The following is a 22578-nucleotide window of genomic DNA, read 5'->3' on the forward strand; positions in this document are numbered from 1 at the left end:
CCTTGGGAGGAATTGGTAGAGGAAGCATATGAAAGGAAAAAGCTTAGATATGTGGAGTTGGGGGCAGAAGCAGAGCAGCGAGGATGGAAGGTTAGAATTTGTCCAGTGGAAGTAGGATGTAGAGGATTTGTTGCAAAGTCTGTTGTCTCATTGTTGAGGGAGCTGGGTGTAACTGGACAGAGTGTGAGAAAAATAGTGCAGGAGGTTTCAGATAAAGCATTATAATCCAGTCAGTGGATTTGGATAAGAAGAAGCAATAGCAGCTGGGGGCCCAGCAGGGGGAGCACTTAGGGTAAACAGACTTTTGAAAAAGCAAAGAAGAAGTTCAAGCTATTTAAGTGGAGGGTTTGGCACATGTGATCCTTTTGAAACCAGGCGGCCATTTTGGGTGAGTTGGCTTGGAGTGAGTTGTATGGATTTGTTTTTGCTGGTATTTTAGTGATTATAGGACTATTTAGGTGAGTTTGTCTGCTGAATCTGCTAGTGTGTCTTGTCCTTCCTCCACCTCTGGCACCCTCTATATTTTCACTACCCCTACCCGAACCAGGGTTTGAATCCCATTCCTGCTTTTCTTACCTCTTTTATTTCTTCCCCCTACCCGAACCAGGGTTTGCATCCCCACCCCGCTTTAACTGGTGTGCAGTTGGTGAGAGGCTGAGGTAGATTATGGTCGTTGTGGTGTGAGGGGCAGTGTTGGCTGGCATTAGGGGGGTGACTCTGGGACGCCAGTGGTCATTGTCTAGCCTCCTGGAGGTGTCGTGGGCCCAACTAGACGAAACACTGATGAAAGGAGGTTCCCACCTGATGACCCCAATGATATGTTGGTCAGCACTGCTCATTGATCTATATAATACGGAGTGTAGGGAATTATTCACTGAGTCTGGTCCTTTATTTTATTTTATTTTATTTTTTATTTTCTTTAGCACAAGTTTCTTGTGTTTATATTGAATCTGTCTGTGCCTCAACCTGCCTGCTCACCCCGCCGATCTCACTTGCCTAGAAACACAGCCTGTACCCTGTCCTCCAGCCTTCCCCTCATCTGGATAAAGTAAGGACTCCACTTACCTCAACCCCCCCGGAACCTGGAGACCTCACTTAACTTTCTTCCTCTTCCTGCAGCCTCCCCGGTTTTCTCCTAGATTCAGTCTCCACTCTCAATTCTCTTACTGTCAAATAATAAATAGAACCTTTACCTTATATGGCAACATAACTCCGCTGCTCTTCTATAATAAGGTAAAAGATTACGGCCAAGTGTTTAAAAAAGACATAAATGACAACATACCTTTTGACTTTCTTCTCTTTCATTCATATGGTAGATCTCCCATAGTCGATCCCCTATCCCACAGGTCGAGACCGCCTAGTGGCCTGGCGAACTTCCGTTGTGTTTTGGAGTTTGCAGCGTTTCTCTCTTGCATGTGTTTTGAAGTTTGCAGCGTTTCTCTCTTGCATGTGTTTTGGAGTTTGCAGCGTTTCTCTCTTGCATGTGTTTTGGGGTTTGCAGCGTTTCTCTCTTGCATGTGTTTTGAAGTTTGCAGCGTTTCTCTCTTGCATGTGTTTTGGGGTTTGCAGCGCGTTTTTTTTCTTGCATGTGTTTTGGGGTTTGCAGCGTTTCTCTCTTGCATGTGTTTTGAAGTTTGCAGCGTTTCTCTCTTGCATGTGTTTTGAAGTTTGCAGCGTTTCTCTCTTGCATGTGTTTTGGGGTTTGCAGCGTTTCTCTCTTAATGTGTTTTGGGGTTTGCAGCGTTTCTCTCTTGCATGTGTTTTGGGGTTTGCAGCGTTTCTCTTTTAATGTGTTTTGGGGTTTGCAGCGTTTCTCTCTTGCATGTGTTTTGGGGTTTGCAGTGCGTGTGCTGCGGTCGTTTTTGTGATTGCCGCATTTTTCTCTTGCAGCGTTTTACTGTTGGATTTGTTTCGGCGTTTGCACGTGTCAGCCACCGTAGCTTGCTATCTCATAATTTAATCTATTCCTTGCAGCAGATGTATATTCATGTTTTAAAAAGTAGAAACTGGGGACTTTCATATCCAAGAGGATATGAGGATTTTTGTTTTAAACTAAAGTTTTGTTCAAAATCAATATTTTCTAGAAATTCTATTTGCTTTCTCTCTAGAGTTGATTCAATATTCATTGAATATGGCAATATCAGTTTATAACCAGAGATTAGCTTAGCTTAGCACACAGATCTAAAAATGGAGGAAGCAGTTAACATTGTTTTGTCTAACACAGAATACTACCCTCAGCACTTCCGACACTTCATGTCATAAAGCTCCTTTGTTTCATTCATGTGCTTAATTAAGCTAACTAGGCTCAACTAATGTAATTAACAAAAATTTGCGACTATCATCTTATCTTCATGTCAGCAAAAAAAAGTTATAGTTCTATATCTTTTAGCCCCTTAAAGCTCTTCGGTTAACACACTTGGTGAAAAGCTATTTTGATAATAACAATAAAACTTTATTTATATAGTACTTTTCAGTGCACTTAGCAGCAGCAGAATAAGAAATGGAAGTTACAAAACAACGTAACAAAAGATGAATGCAGAATATATAATACATTAGGAAATTGGAATGTTTTGAGGAAAGATTTGAAGGAGTCGAGATGTTGTATACCTGAGTACGGTGGACAAACTCTTCCATAAGATGCGGGCTCTGATGGAAAAAGCCCGATCTCCTTTTGTCACAAACTGTGATCTTGGGATAGCTAGAGGGGCACTGTGGATCTCAGTGGTGGGGAGGGCACATATCAGGTTAATAAGTCTGATATGTATTTGGGGGTGAGGTTGTTTAAGGCTTTGAAGGTGAGCAATAAGATTTTAAAATTAATACAACATGTAAAGGGAAGCAAGCCCAGAGGTGAGGTTCTCATTCCTATTGCCATACATGCTAGGACATAGAAATCTGCAACTGACACAAAGTACCTGAGGGTATTCCAAATATGGCCAATCATCTTTAAATTCCTCACAGTGTGCTATTTGGAATATAATAAAAAGTATAACTTGTTGCAGGAATGCAGATTACCAACAACATATCTAGCTGCAAAGCCAAGGTTCCATGGCATTTCCAAAGCTTCACTGTATGTGCAGTGACAACCTGATTTCCTTGCTTTAGGGGGAATAACGTGTCACTGGAAAATGTCAAATCACATCCCGAGAAGATATGCAATGCAGACCCATTTAAAAAACACGCATGAGTACTATATAAAGACCAGCGTGTGTTATAATATTTGTGTGGAAGAGGAAAAGATAGTGAGGAAGATGAGCATCAGATATTAAGCAGTAATATGCTGTGACCTCTCCCAGGACAAGACTGTACATGTACAGTATGTGTATTGTGTACTGAATGAATTAGACCCTCAGAGGAAATCTAAATGGTGGCAGCTAAGCGAGTACTCTCTGAGAAGAAGGGAAAAGCATTAAGAAACACAGCAGAGAGGTGACAGCAGAGCAACAGTAGGAACAATCACCATTCTTATCCTCTGCTTAAGCCTCTTTCATATTGTGACACAGAGGAATTATAGCGCAGAGACTAGGTCAGCCACTTATCCATCTCATCCAACACAGCAACAAGCCACATCTCCACAGCAATTACTGCTCAACTGCAACTGCTGCCAGAACTCGTCTCCATCTTCTGGAACTGATGCAGTCTCAAGTGCAGTTATAATACCACTGCAGTAAATGCTTGAAAAAGCAAAAAGCAAATTCATGTCATTAAATAGTGTTGGACAGCTTTGATTTTAGATTTTATTGGACCTGGAAGACATATAGATAATTATTAGGAGGATTTTGTTCAAACAAAATGTTTTATAAACTACCATAGCACATTTAGGAGTAAAAATGATATAAAATGATTTGCTTGAACCTGGCTGCTCTTTTTTCCTGCAGTGAAATGTCACAGCTGGTCAAATTTGGATAGATTCATATATTTCACACTCACTTGTTAATTCAACCTATCCTCACATGCTGGTAACACAAAGCAGTGAAACGAGATTAGATTTTGGAACAAAAGACAGGCTTTGGAAATGTTTCTCCATAAAATGGCATTAGACTGGGTCTCATTTTGCACCGGTTAGACAGCACACATAATCAGGATTAACTTTAGTGTGATGGGGGGAGAGAGGGAGCAGCACGGAGAGAGGCAAAAAGAGGGGCTCATGGGTAGAAAGGATTCACCATCAAAGACACCCTGGTGTAGTTAATTAATATAGGTGTACCCCTTTTGTTGGGGTGCTTTGTATTTCAAGCATAACAGACTCTGTATGTACACGAACATGCAGTAAACATAGAGCATCGTTTCACTGCATTTACTGCCATTATAATTGGTTAAATTATGATTCTGATTCAGTCATAGGTGTGAACGTGATTGCACAGTTGTATGTCTCGATGCTGTGATTGACTAGCCATCTGTTTATTGTATACCAAGCCTCTCATCCCACAGCAGCTGGGAAAGCCTCCAACCCGCTGCGAGCCTGAACACAATAAAGCAGCTGTAGAAAATGGAGGTGATTTCTACCACTGAGCTCTCACATAATGTTTATGTATAGATATCATGCTTTTGGATTTTTTTTCAATTCCCTATAGTGTGTTATACATTGTAACTCTGTGTGCTTGAAAAGCAAAGTTACAAAGCTAAAATCTACGCCAAAAGGCGCTGTTCTCCTCTACAGAAAAGAAATCATTTCTGGACTGCGTGAATATCCTTTGGCCTCATTTATCAACCATGCTTATGCACAGTGTGCGTAATGAATGCATAACAACATTTCCAGGCAAAGTGAAGAAATCCCCAACTTGTACTTCAGGAATGTGAGTGAATATAAGCACAGCGCTGACCATCCTTACACACAGAATCTAGTGGTACAACAGGAAAAGTGCAAACAGAAAGTCTTACTGGCGTCACAGCATAAAAACCCACATACATTATGTATGTCTTATAATTACTCAGTTATGTTTAGTTAAAGAACTGTAGCCCAATTGGTGTCCAAACATACAAAAGACACTAGATGATCTGGTGTTATTTGAAGATTTTGCAAAGCTTGTACTACGGAGTGACTGCGTCTTCAGAGAGCGATGCTGATCTGAGTGGCTTCTGAGCAGACACTGCTTCCCAAAAGAGAACCTGTTAGATATTAGCCATGATTTAGGACCAGCGTTCCAGAGAGATACTAACTGCTGACACAGCCTTGGTCGAACACAGAAACCTTTCATTGCCAACCAGGTCCATATCAGAATTAAAGAATGATGCATCAAATCTGGAGAGATCCTTGAAGCCCAAAAGTCTAATGCAATCTCTCCCCCACTGGGGGTGCTTCTCCCCTAAAACCTTCCCCTATTTGGTGAGCCTGGGTGGGCTCGATAGTCAGGCTGAAAGATATATGTATATCCCTGGTGTGCCTGTCCTGTACATGCTTAACTGAGGGAGTTAAAGGACAAGACCGTTTTTTTTACATTGGGCCCTTGATTTCACATTATAACATGATGTTCTACTCACCCCTGCTTGTTGTTGGTAATTTGGAGCTGTTCCGAAGATATTCGAGAGGCATCTGGCTGCCTTCTTGAGATATTCGGCCATGAAACGGTTTCCTATGGGCAACGTTGTACAGGCACAAACTATGCTGTTTATAATTTATTAATTACTGTACACTAGCACTGATAACGCTTACTTAAAAAAATCCGGGTTACTGTAATTTTGAATTTTTGTCGTAAAGTGGGTGTTACTGACGTCATCGTCGTGCTACTACCACAGACAGCCCACAGACCTGCTGCCTATTTATTCATTCGGCTAAAATTCAAAATTACATTAACCCGGATTTGTGAAATAATTTATGTACTTATGTTACAGGTAATCTTATATACCTATGTTACAGGCAATCTTGTATTCGTGTGATGTGTGCTGTACCAGACACTGAACTTTTGAACTGCCATACACTGAACTTTTATTGAACTTTGCCTCTGCGTAGCAACAACATGATATTAATGGTATAATCTGCCCAGCAACTTGCAACCTGGAAACATCTGGTTCCTTATCTGTAGGTTTCATACGTGGGATGCGCTAGCCTAACTGTGTGAACGTCCTGTTGATTTACGTTAAAGCTACATCATGCACCTCACGAGATCGCGCCTCGCGTGCCTGACAGGAAATAACTCCTTTCTGTGTAACTTGTTTGTACCACTGTATAAAAGCTTGTGTGACGCGTCGTACTGGCAGAGATCTCTCCATGTATGAGCATGTATTTCGAATAAATCAACTACCAAGGCACATAACGGACTTAGTTCATTTATTTGACTTAAGAAAGAAAGATTTAGTCCTCCACAACTTGGTGGCAGAAGCGGGATGCCTCGTTCGCTCGTCGGGACCGGGAACCAGAGGCTGATCACCTAAAATCCTCAAACCTCAAATAGACCTTCGAGAGACGGGGACAGGAGTTCGCGGTCTCGATCAGCGGCGCAGGGATCCTCGAACCACCCAAAATCTCCAAATTAACGGTGAGATGTATATTACCTTTAACTAAAGTGCCTTTGTGGTTGATTTCGTGTATTATTATGTTAATAATCAAGAACAGGTGTCGACATTAAAAGTCCCGTGAGATTATTCAGGAAAGTACCAGGTTAAAACGTGCGAGATAAGCCCAATTCTTTGAGCAGTTTTAACATAACCGTGAGGTTATTCAGGAAGGTACCAGGTTAAAACGTGCAAGATAAGCCCAATTCTTTGAGCAGGTTTAACATAACCGTGAGGTTACTCAGGAAAGTACAGTTCCCCAGGTTAGAACGTGCGAGATAAGCAAAATTCTTTGAGCAGTTTTAACATAAGCAGTAAAATGGGGACTGGACAAAGTAAGTCTCAGGGTCCGAGGCCAGATACACCGATTATGGCGTGTATGAAAGCCAAGTATGGACCACAGTCATGCGAGTTCTTGTCTTATTGGGAACACCACGGTTTTCCCGAAGGAGGCTCGCTTAGTAAAACTCAACTGGCACAGTTGAGAAGAGCTCTAGAAAAAGAAAAAGAACAATTGTTTAAGAAAAAGAAACTCATGAGTAAAGATGTTGTGAAAGTTGAATGCATGAATAAATGTTTGCAAATGTGGGAACGGGAATGTGACGCGCGGGATCGAAAAAATACTCAGAAAGAAATGACCTCTCTTAAGAGTAAACCTAAAGAATCTGATAACACAAAAGGGTCTTTTTATCCATCTCTCCAGGGCTTGAGTGCGTCTCTGGCAACGGTCGACCTCCAGGACTCCTCAACCCCACCCCATCAACAACTCCCACCCATCGGAGGTAATCCTGCCGGCTCTCCACTGTCGCCCGCTCCCTCCGCACCCTCCGCACCCTCCGCACCCTCCGCACCCGACAGCTCCTCTGACCACCTTCGAGCCGCCGGTGGATCAGGCACGCCGCCCAGCAACGGCTCTCCATCCTCTACTACTGGAGGAAGACAGGAACTGCCGCTGTTCCTGGACTTCAACAGCCCTTTAACAAGTCCCGTTTCAAGCCACCTCAGAAGTCGAGACAACGATCCGGTCTCTCAACTACCCATGGTCCAGGTCGCTGGTCCTGACGGTCCTATGTTCGTCTTTCGTCCCTGGACCTTTGACGACATCGTCCAATCAGCCAAGCACCTTCCATCCCCCGATAAAGGTGGACAAAAGTTGGCAGATGAGCTCCTGGAGTTCATCACTCAATTCACTCCCACAGCCCATGAAATGGCGCGAGTTTTGGCTCGTATTCTCGCCCCACCCCAACTGACTCTCCTCCAGGAACACTTAAACCAGAACCATGCACCAAGAACCCCAAATTGGCAGACCTCCACTGATCAGCAAGATATTGACTATCGCAACTGGATGACAGATCTTATTGCAGCCGTCCGAGCGAGGTTCCCTGTTGTCTGTGACATGTCCAAAGTCGGAGCATGTGTTCTGAAAACAGGTGAAGACATCATGGAGTACTTCACCAGACTCCAACAAATCTTCGACACCCATGGAGGAATTGAACGTTCTGACGGTTATCCCGGCAATAACCCTACCACCTACGAGTGCATGCTCAAACAATGTTTTCTGGTTGGACTTGAGACATCATTGCTGAGCATGGTCCATGATTCCTGTGTCGAGGTGGATAATCCTAACACCCACTTGACTTATGTCCTGAAACATGCAAAACACTGCCAAAAGAAACTGAGAAAGAAAGCCACCTCTGAGAAGAAACACAGCACTGATGCTAAACAACGTTTAAACCTCGCCCTCCTCCACCAACCTCAGGGGATTGGCCCTCACCTTGATCCTACCCTATACCTGCCCATGCGGCAGCAGGCGGCGAACCCTTCCAACTCACAAGACGAGTGCTTCTACTGCCATCAACGCGGACACTGGGCCCGCGACTGCCCGAAAAAGCGGAATCAGAGGCGGGGACATGGACGAGGAGGCAGTTATCAGCGCGGGCACTGCCCATCCAATTCAGGCCGAGGCCGCCCCTTTCAGGGCCCCTCCCCTTCCGAATGAGAAGAAAGGGAGATGGGTGGAGTCCGGGAGGTAGGCCCTGCTGGAGATTCTCCGCCCATGACAGATGGTGACAGCTCTCCCCAGACTGCAGCTGAGGGAAGTGACACACACACATACACACTCATTTTCTTCTTTCCCCTCTGAACTTAGTGTTCTAAGTTTACCCTCGCTAACTATTCATGTTTGTGGTCACCCTGTTTCCTTTATTGTAGACACTGGTGCCACTTGTTCTGTCATCACCACTTCTGCTCTGCCACATTCGCCTCCCTTATCTGAACGTACTGTTGTTTCTGTTGGAGCCTCTGGCTCACATGTTAGTGAACGCTCTACAGCCCCTCTATCAGTTACCTCCCTTTATTCCCCTGATTCAATCCTCCATTCCTTTTTGTATTCACCTTGTTGCCCCTTCAACCTACTCGGTCGAGACTTGATTCTCAAATTTCAGATTAAACTTGTGCCCACACCCGACAGGGTTAAACCCGTCCAAAGAAATTACTTTACCTACTCTATGATAAAGCAAACTCTCGCCTCTCCTCCGTCTCCGCCATTGTATATTTATCAATGGTGGATCAGTTTCTCTCAAGCCTCTTCCCTGATCACCACTGCTCAAGACAGGCTTGGACCAAGTGCTGAGTTTATGACAGCTGATGCCCTTCACTGTACTGCTAAAGTCAGCTCTGAAGCATGTTCAGAATTTGAAGCTGAATTATTTTCTGACCTTAATGATTCCCTCCTCACCCTCAACCTTTACTGGTCTGCGAGGCCCTGCGCTCTATCTGTTTGTTTGGCTCCCACACAATTACAGTTCTACGAGATTCCTTTTAGTGAGCCCCATGTTTCCCTGGCTAAGGGTCCCACGGATCAGTGGCGACACTTGGGCCCTTGGGTGAGGATGTGCAACAGCCTGACTGATTGGTGTCCTACCGCGAGTCCTCTTGTGCTCCACTCTCCCTCAGCTCAGGTCTGCTGCACCTCACACCCACTCCATTTGTCCGCCCTTAGATCAGTGTATCTTTTGCAGACCTCATCACTCTCCACCCTTGTGTCTGCTCCTGCAGACTCTGATCCGGACCTCGATTCTGTCCCCTCTTGTGTTTGGGCTCAGTCCAAGTCTGATGTTGGCCTAATAAAGAACTGTGAACCACTTGTGGTCACCCCTAAATCATCATTTCGCCATAAGCGTGCCCAATACCCACTCCACCCTGAGGCTGTGGCAGGAATTCGTCCGGTCTTTCTGTCTCTGCGCACTGCTGGTGTAATACGCCTGTGTGACGACTCTCCTGTTAACACCCCCATCCTATTAATGGTTGACATGTGGTCCAAATGGGTTGAAGCATTCCCCACTTCTCAAGCTGACACATCGTCAGTGGCTAGAGCACTATTAGGGGAATTCATTCCCAGGTGGGGATTCCTAGAATACTGTCTAACGACAATGGTGCTCATTTTGCTAATCAGGCGATTAACCAGATTTCTAAATACCTTGGCATTGACGCTAGAAAACACTGTGCCTATCATCCTGCCAGTGGAGGTGCTGTGGAGAGAGAGAACGGAACATTGAAAAACAAACTAGCTAAATGTTGCCAGGAAACAGGACTTGCATGGCCAAAAGCACTCTCAATAGTTCTCATGTATGTGAGAATGCGCAGGCGAGCTAACAACAATCTCAGGCTGCGGCTACACGGAAACGTTTTTCACTGTAAACGATACTTTTTCTTATCGTTTCGCTGTCGCGGCCACACGGAGCCGGCGTTCCCACTACCCCAAAACGATAGTTTTTGAAAACGGGTTCCAGAGTGGGAAAGTTTGAAAACGGCCTCGTTTCGTTTCCATTGTTACAGCTAAAACGTTTTTGCGTCAGTCACACGTTGACGCTGTGAGCCAATTTTAACACTTCTCTATTGTCTCACAGCGTGGCGTGACACAGTGGCGTGTGTACTGCATCGTTTCATCGTTTTCGTCTGGACAGCAGCGCGTTTCCGTGTGGTCGCAAGAATTTTCGTACCCGTTTTCAAAAAAAACCTCGTTTCATTTTCGTGTAGCCGTAGTCTCAGTCCCTTTGAAGTTCTGTTTGCAGGCCCTCCCCGGCTCGGTGTGGGACCTCCCAGGACTCCTCCTCCGGACACTTCCCTGTGTGAAAGTGATGTGCTAACTTACTGTGTCAATCTGTCCAAAACTGTGGCAGACATTCGTTTACAGGTTGCTGCGGCGCTGCCCACCCCTGCAGACTCCGTCCTCCACAACCTGAATCCTGGAGACTGGATCCTCATTAAGAACTTCAGACGGAAGCAGTGGAACGCACAGCGCTGTACTGGCCCCTTCCAAATCCTCCTCACAACGCAAACGGCTGTCAAAGTCGCCGAACGAGCCACTTGGATCCACGCATCGCACTGCCGGGCCGTCCCAGCCCTAAATCCTGGTGTCTCGCCCTCTACTGACGCTCCACCCACCGCACCCTAATAAGATCAGTGTACGAATTGTGCGTGCACTGCCACGTGAAGTGCCAAGTCACCATCAGCCATGGGATATCCCGGACCACTGTGTTGCTTAGGACTAGTGTCCATAGCTGCTGTGTTAGCCATCTTGTTTCTCCCTTCTAGACCTATCACTCAGCAATTCTTGTGTTATGTGGTTGTTGTTGCATTCCATGCCTCAGGTCTCTCATCCAGCGCCTTATTACCAGTGCCATCGGGGCATACCACCCCCACCTCGCCTATCTCCCTCTACCTTCCCGAGATCCCCCTCCCAAACCTCTCGCCTACTCTCTCTCTGATGACTCCGCATCAGAAGCCGTAGACACTGTTTAACTCTGCAGCCTTTATGATGTGATGTCTTAAACCTTTGGGTGTGCCATCTCTGATGTTATTGCTGCATTTTTTTATATACATTCTTTTTATGCATTTTATACTTTTTATACATTCTTTGATGTTATTACTACCTTTTTTTATAAATTAATTTAGCATGTGTTGATCCAGTAGGATCAAAAGTAGGGAAATGTGAAAGAATTTATGTACTTATGTTACAGGTAATCTTATATTAGTGTGATGTGTGCTGTACCAGACACTGAACTTTTGAACTGCCATACACTGAACTTTTATTGAACTTTGCCTCTGCGTAGCAACAACATGATATTATTGGTATAATCTGCCAAGCAACTTGCAACCTGCAAACATCTGGTTCCTTATCTGAAGGTTTCATACGTGGGATGCGCTAGCCTAAATGTGTGAACGTCCTGTTGATTTACGTTAAGGCTACGTCATGCACCTCACGAGATCGCGCCTCGCGCGCCAGACAGGAAATAACTCCTTTCTGTGTAACTTGTTTGTACCACTGTATAAAAGCTTGTGTGACGCTTCGTACCGGCAGAGATCTCTCCATGTTCTGTATGAGCATGTATTTCGAATAAATCAACTACCAAGGCACATAACGGACTTAGTTCATTTATTTGACTTAAGAAAGAAAGATTTATTCCTCCACACCCTTTTTAAGGATAAGATTAAAATCAAGATGAGGTGCATTTGAGAAAATGTAATGGTGTCTTATTAAATACATATGTACAGTTCATGCAGACGTGCGTGAATTTATGCAGAAACAAATTAATAGGCGTGCTTTGATAAAATATGGAACTCAAGTTTGGTTTCGATGTGCTGCTGAGCTCTGCCTGCTTGTTGATGGGATGGACAGACGGGGTTTCTTCACACATTTCTTCTCACACTTTAGTATTTGCTGTTAAGTGATAACAGGCTCAAGCTGGCCACAATTTGCCTAACTTCTCCTATTGATGAAGTCTCTGGAGCTGACATCGAAGGAAAATGTAAGTATAAGATGGAAAAAAAAAATACACATGATCATAATATTGTAAGTAAAAGGAGAGAAGAACGATAAATGCAAATAACACATTATATTCTGACAAACCCACTCTGTAAATCAGGGTCAGGGACACTTTCCTACCAAACGTTGCTGCTCAAGTTCAATAATAGTTTGCAGATCCAATGTAAAGGGTAGTGAAGGAGAATGGACACCATGATAACAGACTTAGCCTATGTGTTGCTAGGCAACTAATCCAGCAGGCATGGAATAGCAGGGCTTGTATGTTGTGACAATGATGGCCAATCATCAGCAGTCCATCTCAGAGCAAATGTCTGCTCATTGCACTCTTTGCATGTCCTACATCCTGCAGTGGGGTTTGCACAATGATTACTGGTGCGCAGCATTCACCGGAACTGTAGTGAATGTGATCTTCATTTGTGACAGAAATATTCACCAACAGAATCCATGACAGCAAATTATTCACATAAGCAGCGTTCATACCTAAAGACACATGGTGGAGTGAGTGAGTAGACAGACATTGCATTAAATGCTAATTTTAAGCTGTTTCATATTTTGTCCCAGTTTTTCTATTCTGCACGCAAGATACGCTTTAGATGAGCTGATAAGAAGAAAGCCTGACAGATCTGGCAGGGTATCAGTTTGTTTGTGGTGGGGCGGGGGGTGGGGGTTCTGCCAAACTGGATGTTTAGTCATTAACAGTAAAATGTAGTTTCTAGCTCCCTCTGTGGCCTTTACAGCCACATAACATCGACTTGATGACTGGATGTATTTGTTGTTCATTCAAGCTGTCGAAAAGACTGATATAGCGACCTCATGCTACAGCAAAAATTAACCGGTCCGACAAACCTTGGATGCTTCCATCTTTGACAGAGCTAGCAGAAAGATTTTTCCATGACCATAATTCAACAGTTCAAAGTAGTTACAATATGCATAAAATCTGATCTACAGGGAAACGGCAACAGCAAAAAGATCAATAAATAATCATTAGAATACAAACCTTAAGTACACTGACAAAAAAAAAAAAACAATCCTTACCTTTTTAGTATGGAGCCCTACTGATCTTAAAGCGTGTTCACCATTTATATATTCTTTATTTATATATCAACTATAGCAAAGCTGAATTAAAATTAGCCCTTTAAATGTGTTTGTCACTCATATAAATTTAACTTGCTTAAATGCTGTTTATATAAAAATGGCCTGTGTAAATGCAACCTAGCGAATGGAAAATGATGAGTTATTTTCTATTTAGAAAAAGACAGCAACAACATAAATAAGACATAGTTATTTTATTGTTCTATGAATATAACTCTTGTGCATAAAATGTACATAGATCATGAAAATTTGTCAATATTTTAAACATTTTACATTTTAAAGTGCAGAGCAGTATATACAAAGATAATCCATTTAGATTTTCTTTCTCAATTAGCAGTCATTCTTATGTGTATACATAAAGCATCCAATTTACATTACACCACTAAAGGGTACACCCAGATTGATACACAGAGGTTGGAAAACAGCTGTTCCACTGGTGGAATCACCTTCCAAGATCCATAAACTTTGGACGCCCTTTCATTTTGTGTCACTCCAGCTCCACATAAATCTAGAATTCGTGTTATTACTATTTCATCCTCGCTTCCTCCCACAAGAAACCATTGAGGACATCCAGATCAGTTTGATCCAGGTGGTAAAAATCCAATTATAACTGATTAAATCTGGCTATGCTGTGCTTATCTGTCATAAATTCAATATTTCACTGCTCCATATCATTGTCATTCTGTAGGGTTTTCATTGCCAGTCCCCAGAGAGTTACACTGGAAATAAATTGCCCTTCACTGGACCTGTAAGGCCTGCTGGACCCTGTGATGGAACTGCAGTGACTCTCCGTGGGAGGCAGGTAGGGTCTCCCCGCTGAGTCACTGTCAATAGACATGTTTCCATTCTCTATATATGGACCATAGACAGCCTCCTGAGTCACATAGGGTTTGGCTAACTTTATGCGGTCTGTTGCGAGTAGAGCTGCACTTCTCTCCTGGTGGCTGGACGACAGGAGGTGATGGGGGACCAGGGAGCGCAGCTCTGGAAGGGGGGTCGGTGCTGGGCTGAGGTTCATGCTGGGAGGTGGAGTGTCTATATGTGATGTTGCTTGTGGTGTTGAAGGAGAAGGCGGTGAGGATTTATCTAACCCTGTGTTAGGCATCATGGCAGCGAATTGCTGCTCAGTAGTAGCGGCAGGTGGTTTATTGTGACTGACGGCTTTGGCGAATGAGGCTGCTCCGTCTGAGCTGTGCGTCTGCTCAGAGCTGGTTGTGACCGGGCTGTCAACTGGAGGTCCTTTGCAGTGCAAGTTGCTATGTCTCCTCAACATGGCAGAGCGGGTAAAGCTCTTTCCGCAGGTATTACAGATATAGGGTTTCTCGCCAGTGTGTGATCGTATATGACGCTGCAGGTCCCCTGAGCCAATGAAGCACTTCCCTGCATGATATAATGACAAATCTTGAATGTAAAACACTCTACAGACAATAGCTATTACCCATGCTAAATTAGGTAAACGTGAATTTCATGAAAAACTTTGTTTTGACACTAATAGGATGAGCCAATGACACGGCCTCTCAAATGCCACATGCATCTTATTTTAATGGGAACATCCATGTTTACACAGGGGGCACCATACGGGCACCATGTTAGCTGCAGCCACTCCTTTGCTTTGCCTGTACCTCTGCAGGATGCGGTCAAACGAAGTTTAAGCTGTGTTTTCCCACGTTTTGGCAGGACTCATGGCCAACACATTCAGTATATGCTACAGATCCCACTGATGAGAGTATAGCATGAGAAAAAATTGGAGGTGTGAGCCTGCCTGCCTAGACACCTGGACTGATCATAAAATAGGTTTGCATCTGTTGTGTTAGATGTCAGCAGGCTAACACATGTAACTTTGTCTCTTAAGTTATCTACAAAACTAGAATTTCAAGAATACTTTATACCAAGACAGAAACCACTCCTCACCACAGGTGGCACAGCTGTGTGGTTTTTCCCCAGCATGGCGTGCCTTGTGCTTAAGAAGCTTTCTGTGTGTGTTAAAGGACTTTCCACACTGGTCACAGGTAAATGTCTTGTCTGTTGCATGAGTCCTCTTGTGTTCCTTAAGATTACTTAAGTTATTGAATCCTGAACAAAAGACATGGCAAGGAAAACATTTGAAGCCATTTCAGCAGACAGCAGAAGATGACTTTCGGAATTATGCAATCACAACTTAGCAGATATTCATTTTATGAATTGACAAGTAATAAAGACTATGGGTAATATAGGAAAGATGTCACATACCTCGTCCACATATATCACACAGATGTGGCTTCTCTCCTGTGTGAACCACTTTGTGACGATGGACATCCCCAGATGCTGTGAAGCTGGAAAATACAGAAAAACATTTTCATTCACTTCAAGGCAACATGAGGACCATATTCTAAGGGCTCTTATATGCCAAACTGATGTAAAGAGCCAGCAACAATGACAGGAACCCCTGCAGATTCTCCTATCCATGACAGCGCAGGAGTAAAACAAAACCATGTTTGTAGAAAGTCAGATCATTGGTCCAGGTTTTAGTATCCTACATAACTCTAGCTCAGTTAAGCATGTTTTTTTTTTATTATCATGTTAAGACTCTAAAACCCGTGTTTCAATGTGAAATGCCGAATTACACTGGTGGTTTTGTACAGTAAGAATTTAAAGGCGGGGTAGGGGATCTTTTTCTGGAACATTTTTTTACATATTGCTTTGAAGTACTCTTCACACCCTCATTGCAACGAATTAATTAAAAGTTTTGACACAAATATGAAAAGTTTTAGTGGCCTATAGAACGTACAATCTAGGAAAAACAGTGTCCAATCATTGTGAACGGACCGTTCACAATGATTGGATACTAATGCCGTCTATCAAACTGCAATCTGCTCCTCCCTCCCCCTCCCCCTCCTTCCCCCTGTGCGCGTACCCTGCTCCGTGAACGTCCAGAAGCTTGGCAGGAAGCTAAACAAGAGCCAGCTTGGCTAGCACCTAGCATTATTAAACGTATAGTTAGCATAAACTAAATACTAAATACTAAATACGGCAACGATCGATGCTTGCTGTCAGAACAGCGCTCGTGCACCTTCGTGCTCGTGCGCGTTCATGTACTCTAGAGGCGTGCCTTCGGGGGGAAAGTGAAAAAAAGGGTTGGGACTTTTTACCTGTGTATTTTCAAAATGCAGCTTCGCTGGACTCAAAATCCAGGATCTCCTACCCTACCTTTAAGTTAATGACACATTAACGAAAAACCCAATCCCCAAAATGTGGTACACAGTGTAAAATGGCAAAAGAAAAACAGCGCCTGAATTTGCAAATCTCATAAAACAATATTTAATTCACAGTAGGAAACATGTCAATTGTTCAAAGTGAGTGACACTTGGTCCAACTAAGAGAAACCCACAGTTTAATGGAGAGCTTATAAATATCTCTGATCAGCCCTTTGGTTACAACATTCTGTTGAATTAGTCCAAAATAGCTTTGAAAATATCCAACAGAGCCAATGCGCATTGGCCCTCGTTGATGTGTGTATTACACCTCAAAATAACAAGAGACAAAGATGTTCACTGATGGCCAATTGTCAGCTTAGTGTAAAAGGTCCCTAATGGACAATATCATATCTTGTGTGCACTATATTGTACCAAAACTGCTACAACTGGAATTACACAGTGTGATTTCCTTCAACTTGGCTAATCCTACCAACAATTTCTTGTCATTGTTTGTCAAGTTGAAGATGATATAAATAGAAAAAAACTACGTCACTGTATTGCAGGTAATGTGCCAAGCCTTGGAAAGTATAAAGCACCTTTTCTATTAATAAAAGCACAAGAAAACAAATATAGACAGATCAAAATGCCTAAAGAAAGCGCACAAGAAGGATAGAAAAAGAGCTACAAATTAGCACGAGGTATAAAAGAGGTATATTTACCTTTTACCACATAACTCACAGATGTATGGCTTCTCTCCAGAGTGTCGCCGCAAATGTGTCTGTAAATTTCCAGCCTGTCACACAAAACAGTGATGATATGGTCAAGATGATACCGCCATCGAAAAACAATTGAGACAAAGTACAAGGAAGCACCAGAAATACCTGTGAGAAGTTTTTCCCACAAATATTGCACTGAAAGGGCTTCTCACCTGCAATAGATAATGTAAAGTATGGGTGATAAAAAAAAAATAAAGCCATACAATTAATTCTCAAGATCAAATGTTTTACTGTGTGTCGGCTTGATTATTCAGCAGTTTAAACATTTTATACCAGTATGTGAGCGCTTGTGTAGCTCCAGGTTGCTTGGGTGTTTGAAGATCTTCCCACAGACCTCGCAACAATACTGCTTGTGTCCTGTTTGCTGTGGAGGTTCTGGCACGGGCTTCAGATTTTGCTCCTCGTGGTTTACAGGAGGAGGACCTGGAAGCTGGACATCTGCTGCCCCAGAAGACTCCTCTCTACCTGCTGCGCTGCTTTCTGCAGGAGGTTCTGGAGCTTCAGTTTGGACCACAGACTCCTCCTGATGGCTCTCTTTGGGACAGCTGAGGACGGGATCGGTGACTGACTCGGCACACATCTCCTCCAGAGCCATCTGAGACCGGAGGTAGTTGTATTTTTTCAGGTAAACTGCCTTCTTTGGGCGGACGGGTTTGTTGTCCATGGAATCAGCTAAATCAGCGTTAGGGGGGTTTAAATTATCTGAGGGCATCAATGAGGTGACAGGGTGTTTTTCCACTGCAATAGATGTGGAAGAAGGGTTAGCATGAACTGTATTTCCTGAGCTCACAGGGTTGCTGTTGCCTCCCTGGCTGATTCCGAGTTGACATTGCTGCTCTTCCAACAACACCAAAGGTCCGGGGCCTTGATTTGCGGCTGCGCTGCTGGTCTGAATAGCACTTTGTTTGAAGTACTGCTTACTATAGAAATTACGGAGCTTGTATCCGTGAACCAGCTGTTTTTCTGCAGGTGCCTGCGAGCTGCTTGGTATGTCACAGTTTGAGCTGCTGTTAGGAGCAGCAGACATCCTTCTAGTGTGGTCCATGTCACTATAGAAGCCAGGCCTCTGGGGCTCAGAGGGACAGTGGAGGTCAACATCATGAGAAAGACTACTCCCCAAAAGGCAGTCGTGGTCTGAAGCCAACATGCCAGGAAGAGAAAAAGGAGGTATTTCCACGGGTGGGGGACAAGGCTTAAGGAAAGCATTACACATGCTCTGCACATTTGGAACCTGCAGATTCTGGGCAATGTCCAGGAGTGCTTGTACATTATCCTGGTTAATATCGAGATGGGAGGTGTACATGTAGTCCAATATTTGCCCGATGCCGCTGACATCCTGGATAACCAAGTTGAAGACATCATTCTTCTGACTGGGAGAGTTTTGGAACAGAGACCTGGAAAAAGCAGTCATAAATTTGCACATTCGGTTACTCTGTAACAGTTCAATATACAGATTTATCTTCATGGCATAAAGAAAGTGAGGCACCTGAAATAAGAGCTGAAAGCAGCCAGGACATTTTTGTGCGCTTTGAAGCAGACACCTTTCACGACCAGCATACAGTCACAGAGCAGCCCCTGGATCCTTTGCTCCTGAAGCTGCTGGAGGAGGTAGGAGCTGTGGTTGGACAGAGGGTCCATGGTCACTGGACCGCGGGACCATCTAACTCCGACCACTCCATAAAAAACATAATACAAAAAAAAACGTCAAAGGGGACAAGTAAAAAAAAAACAAGTGACTTAACGGAATTGATATATATTCCCCTTATCTATCCAAGTATGCTGAAAACATTTTTAAATTAAAACATTTCTTCACATTGTTCAACAACAGTAGAAAATCCAGTGTGCGCGTGCAACGAGACCACCCATGCAAAAATTGGACGAGAACTGTGGAGCTAATTACAGAGCTATGCTAACAAAACCACAGCCACGAGTGATGTGAGCTGATGCGGCACAAAACTCTTTCAATAGCAGACGTATTTCTAAATATAATTTGTTTAGTGAAGTTAGCCAAAATATTAGCCAAAAACCCTAATTCAAAAATTCCACCTTTTATTGGGATGATGGGTCACTTTTGACTGTAAAAAAAAAACATACGTCACTTCCTGGTACAACGGGTATTTCGAGCCCCTGAAACATGAAGCAGACAGGTCGAACATTCATGTAAATACGTAAGAAAAGCAATAGTTTGATGCGTTATATTGTGTCAGATTATCGTAACAGTTAATTTAATTAAATTAACACTGTACTAAATAATTACAAACAGCGTTGTGAAAGCATTGTTGCAGTCCTAAACGGAACTGTTCTGTGGTCGTCTTTGCTTTCGGAGCATTAATAAAGTAGCGTCTAACGACGGATATAGTCACGTGTGTTTTTAAAAGACTATTTTATGGAAGAAACCCTGAAACCATTTGGCAACGATTTTGAAGCAAGAAAGTTTGATTTAGAAACTCACAATATCATAGGTCTTTGAGAGATCATCTGCTATTTCCAGTAATTGTTTTTGTTTTTTTTACATTCCCTTGCTTTGGGTTACAGCGGCACGGTCAGCCTGGTCCCACTTTCGCATGAGGTTTACACCGATTTCCGTTTGTTTGTTGCGACTCCTAACTTAAATTCTAAGTTGTGTTTAGATAGTTAGAGCAGCTGCAGTTATCGCTACATAATAAACAAGGGCAGTCTTTAAAATGGTGTTTTTCACATGCAACGCGTGTGGTGAATCCCTGAAAAAAGCCCAGGTTGATAAGCATGTGAACATGTGCCGTGGGTGCCAGGTCCTGTCCTGCATCGACTGTGGAAAAGACTTCTGGTAATGACTGACCGAGTGTTTACAATCTTCTGTTTAAACACTTCCAAACCTGTGTGACAGTAAAGAAGATACCTAAATGGTGCATCTCTGCGCGTGTTGTAGGGGCGATGACTACAAAAACCATAACAAATGTATCAGTGAAGATCAGAAGTATGGAGGCAAAGGCTACGAGGCGAAGGCAAACAAAGGAGATGTGAAACAGCAGCAGTGGATACAGGTAAATAATGCACATTTAACATCAGTGAATTAAAAAAAAAAAAAAAAAATCTTATTTTTTTTCCCCCCTTTTGACCTACTTTCTCTCTCTTTTCCTTTAGAGAGTCCATGAAGCGATGGACAAACCTGGAGTGAGTGCCAAGCTGAAAGACGTACTCAGACAAGTTAGCACATATGATAACGTACCGAGGAAGAAAGCCAAGTTTCAGGTGGGTGTTCCCTGAAAAGCTAGTAATGTTGTGTTTTTACGGTTTATACTTTGAGAAATCATTTTCAGTCAGACATAAATGCTTTATTGATCAAGAAAGACATCGAGTCGCAAATAGAAACAAACTTTTCCTGTTTAAATATATGGAAACAATGTTTGTTTTTTCAAGTCTATGATGCAGATGTTCAAATCTGCATTTTAACAAAAGATTCATTGACTGCCTATTAAGTGACTTGAGTTTTGTCTTCTTGAAATTAATTTTAACCTGGAGAAACTTGAGCAACATAGGAAGTTGTCTGCATGAATTAAACTGCATGCTTGTGTTATTCCCCTTAGAACTGGATGAGAAACAGTCTTAAAATAGCAAACACCAGCCTCCATGATGAAGTGTGGGACGTCCTTGCTGCAGTTGACAATGTAAGTTACTCTTGCTCTTTGTGTGACTGCGAGCTTAGTAGTAACGTCTAGGTTACCTGATGCTTAATTTTGTTATCTGAATATGTAAATGTTGCCAATAGATGATGAAAAGCATTGCAGCGACGAGTTTCTTTGCATGCTGTATTTAGTTGTGAGTCTTAGGAAAACATAGTTTTTATTATATGAATTGATTTTTATTACCCATCCATCATCTTTCAGGCTCCAGAGGCCAAACAGCCGACTAAAGAATGTAAAGAGACGGTGGCTGAAGTCCCAGCGGGTACTAATGGAACTGAAAAGCAGGATGTTGAAGCAAATGCTGAGCTAAAGAAGAAGAAGCTGAACAAACGCGAGCGTAAAGAGGCTCGTCGGCAAAAGAATGGAAATGCTGCAAACGGTGATGAACAGGCAGTCACAGAAGAGCAAGACACAGGCAAAAAGAGAAAGGGCAGGAAGAGGAAACATGGACACGAAGAAGATGAAGAGCAGAACGGAAACTGTGCTGAAAATACGACTTCTGTCAAGAAAACAAAGAGTAAATCTGATTTTTCACCTGTAAATTTTGGGTGAAAAGTATATAGAAGAGCATGTCAAATTTTGATACAACATCAACAACTCTCATTGTCAGCTTTACATTTTTCAGCAACAAATGATGCTGATGTTCTCGCGTCAGACGAGACGGAGGATCAAGCTGCTTCTCAGGGTAACATGGCTCTACATACTTCTTACACTGACATACAATCCCATTCAAATAGCAAAGTAGGTGTAAGCTTTCAACTGGTATTGTAATTTAGTAATTAAGTGATAATGTGTTATTTAAGAAAAAAAAAAGCCAGCAGAGGTCAGTGTTGCATCATTGACAGTGTGGAAATGATCACCCGGAAAGGTAATTTATATTTCTGATCCAACTTTTAGGGAAATTCAACTGGAAGGGAAACATCAAGGCACTGCTAAGAGAGTCACCTGATCAGGAGCTGCCACTGAAGAAACTCAGGAAGAGGGTGAGGCGTGATATGGAGGAAAATGTGAAGTCTGTAGTTCTCTGTTTGTACAGCAGATTTCTCAAATGTAATTTCAAAGTAAACCTTGTCCTCAGTTTGTTATGACGTTAAGGTCTTGTTCATCTTTGCAGATTGTGGCAGCCTACTACTCTTTCACTGGTGACAGGAATTTTAAAACGGAAGAGGAGGTGTTGGCGCTTTTCAACCAGAAGCTCAACAAAAATCCCAAATTTAGAGTTTTGAAAGATCGAGTTAGACTTGTAAAGTGATTTCCTCTTTTGGCATGTCACATGCTGTTTATAGATTGAAAATTGAACACCTATTGTGGCCGTCTTGCCTTGTATGATTTTATACAGTTGACAGTCTTGACAATTAAATGGATTTCTGACTGAATTGTGTTTCCTGTTCAGTGTTCCTATTAAATCTAGTGGGCCTGGTCAGTGTAATTTATTCACGCTTCCTCAGAGCATGCCATTGATGTTTAATGTATAAAATGACAATTGTGGTGGGAGACTTCACTGTTGCACATTCCAAACCCACAGTAAGGCTGGGAAATGGCACCTTATATGT

At 43.0% G+C, this 22578-nt stretch overlaps 2 protein-coding genes across 3 annotated transcripts; one reads left to right on the forward strand and one right to left on the reverse strand.

The window, feature by feature from the left end:
* Positions 1-13622: 13622 nt before the first annotated feature.
* Positions 13623-19459, reverse strand: zbtb49 (zinc finger and BTB domain containing 49). Its single transcript, XM_075462042.1, has 8 exons — positions 19407-19459; positions 18847-19033; positions 17634-18754; positions 17466-17512; positions 17304-17377; positions 15641-15723; positions 15323-15484; positions 13623-14791 (listed from the first exon to the last, which is right to left on the reverse strand). Exons 2-8 carry the CDS (start codon positions 18996-18998, stop codon positions 14070-14072), a joined length of 2361 nt encoding a protein of 786 aa, XP_075318157.1. The 5' UTR covers positions 18999-19033; positions 19407-19459; the 3' UTR covers positions 13623-14069.
* Positions 19460-19707: 248 nt separating this feature from the next.
* On the forward strand, positions 19708-22401 carry lyar (Ly1 antibody reactive homolog (mouse)). Of its 2 annotated transcripts, none has more exons than XM_075462043.1 (8): positions 19708-20166; positions 20269-20383; positions 20484-20591; positions 20927-21007; positions 21227-21542; positions 21636-21710; positions 21923-22008; positions 22140-22401. In XM_075462043.1, the coding sequence occupies exons 1-8, from the start codon at positions 20045-20047 to the stop codon at positions 22275-22277; spliced, it is 1041 nt and encodes a 346-aa protein (XP_075318158.1). In that variant the 5' UTR covers positions 19708-20044; the 3' UTR covers positions 22278-22401. The 2 variants fall into 2 exon arrangements, with proteins under 2 accessions (XP_075318158.1, XP_075318159.1); XM_075462044.1 differs by having other exon boundaries at positions 21651-21710.
* Positions 22402-22578: the final 177 nt, after the last annotated feature.

Source organism: Odontesthes bonariensis, chromosome 3 (genome assembly GCF_027942865.1).
Source record: "Odontesthes bonariensis isolate fOdoBon6 chromosome 3, fOdoBon6.hap1, whole genome shotgun sequence".
Taxonomy (NCBI): Eukaryota; Metazoa; Chordata; class Actinopteri; order Atheriniformes; family Atherinopsidae; genus Odontesthes; species Odontesthes bonariensis.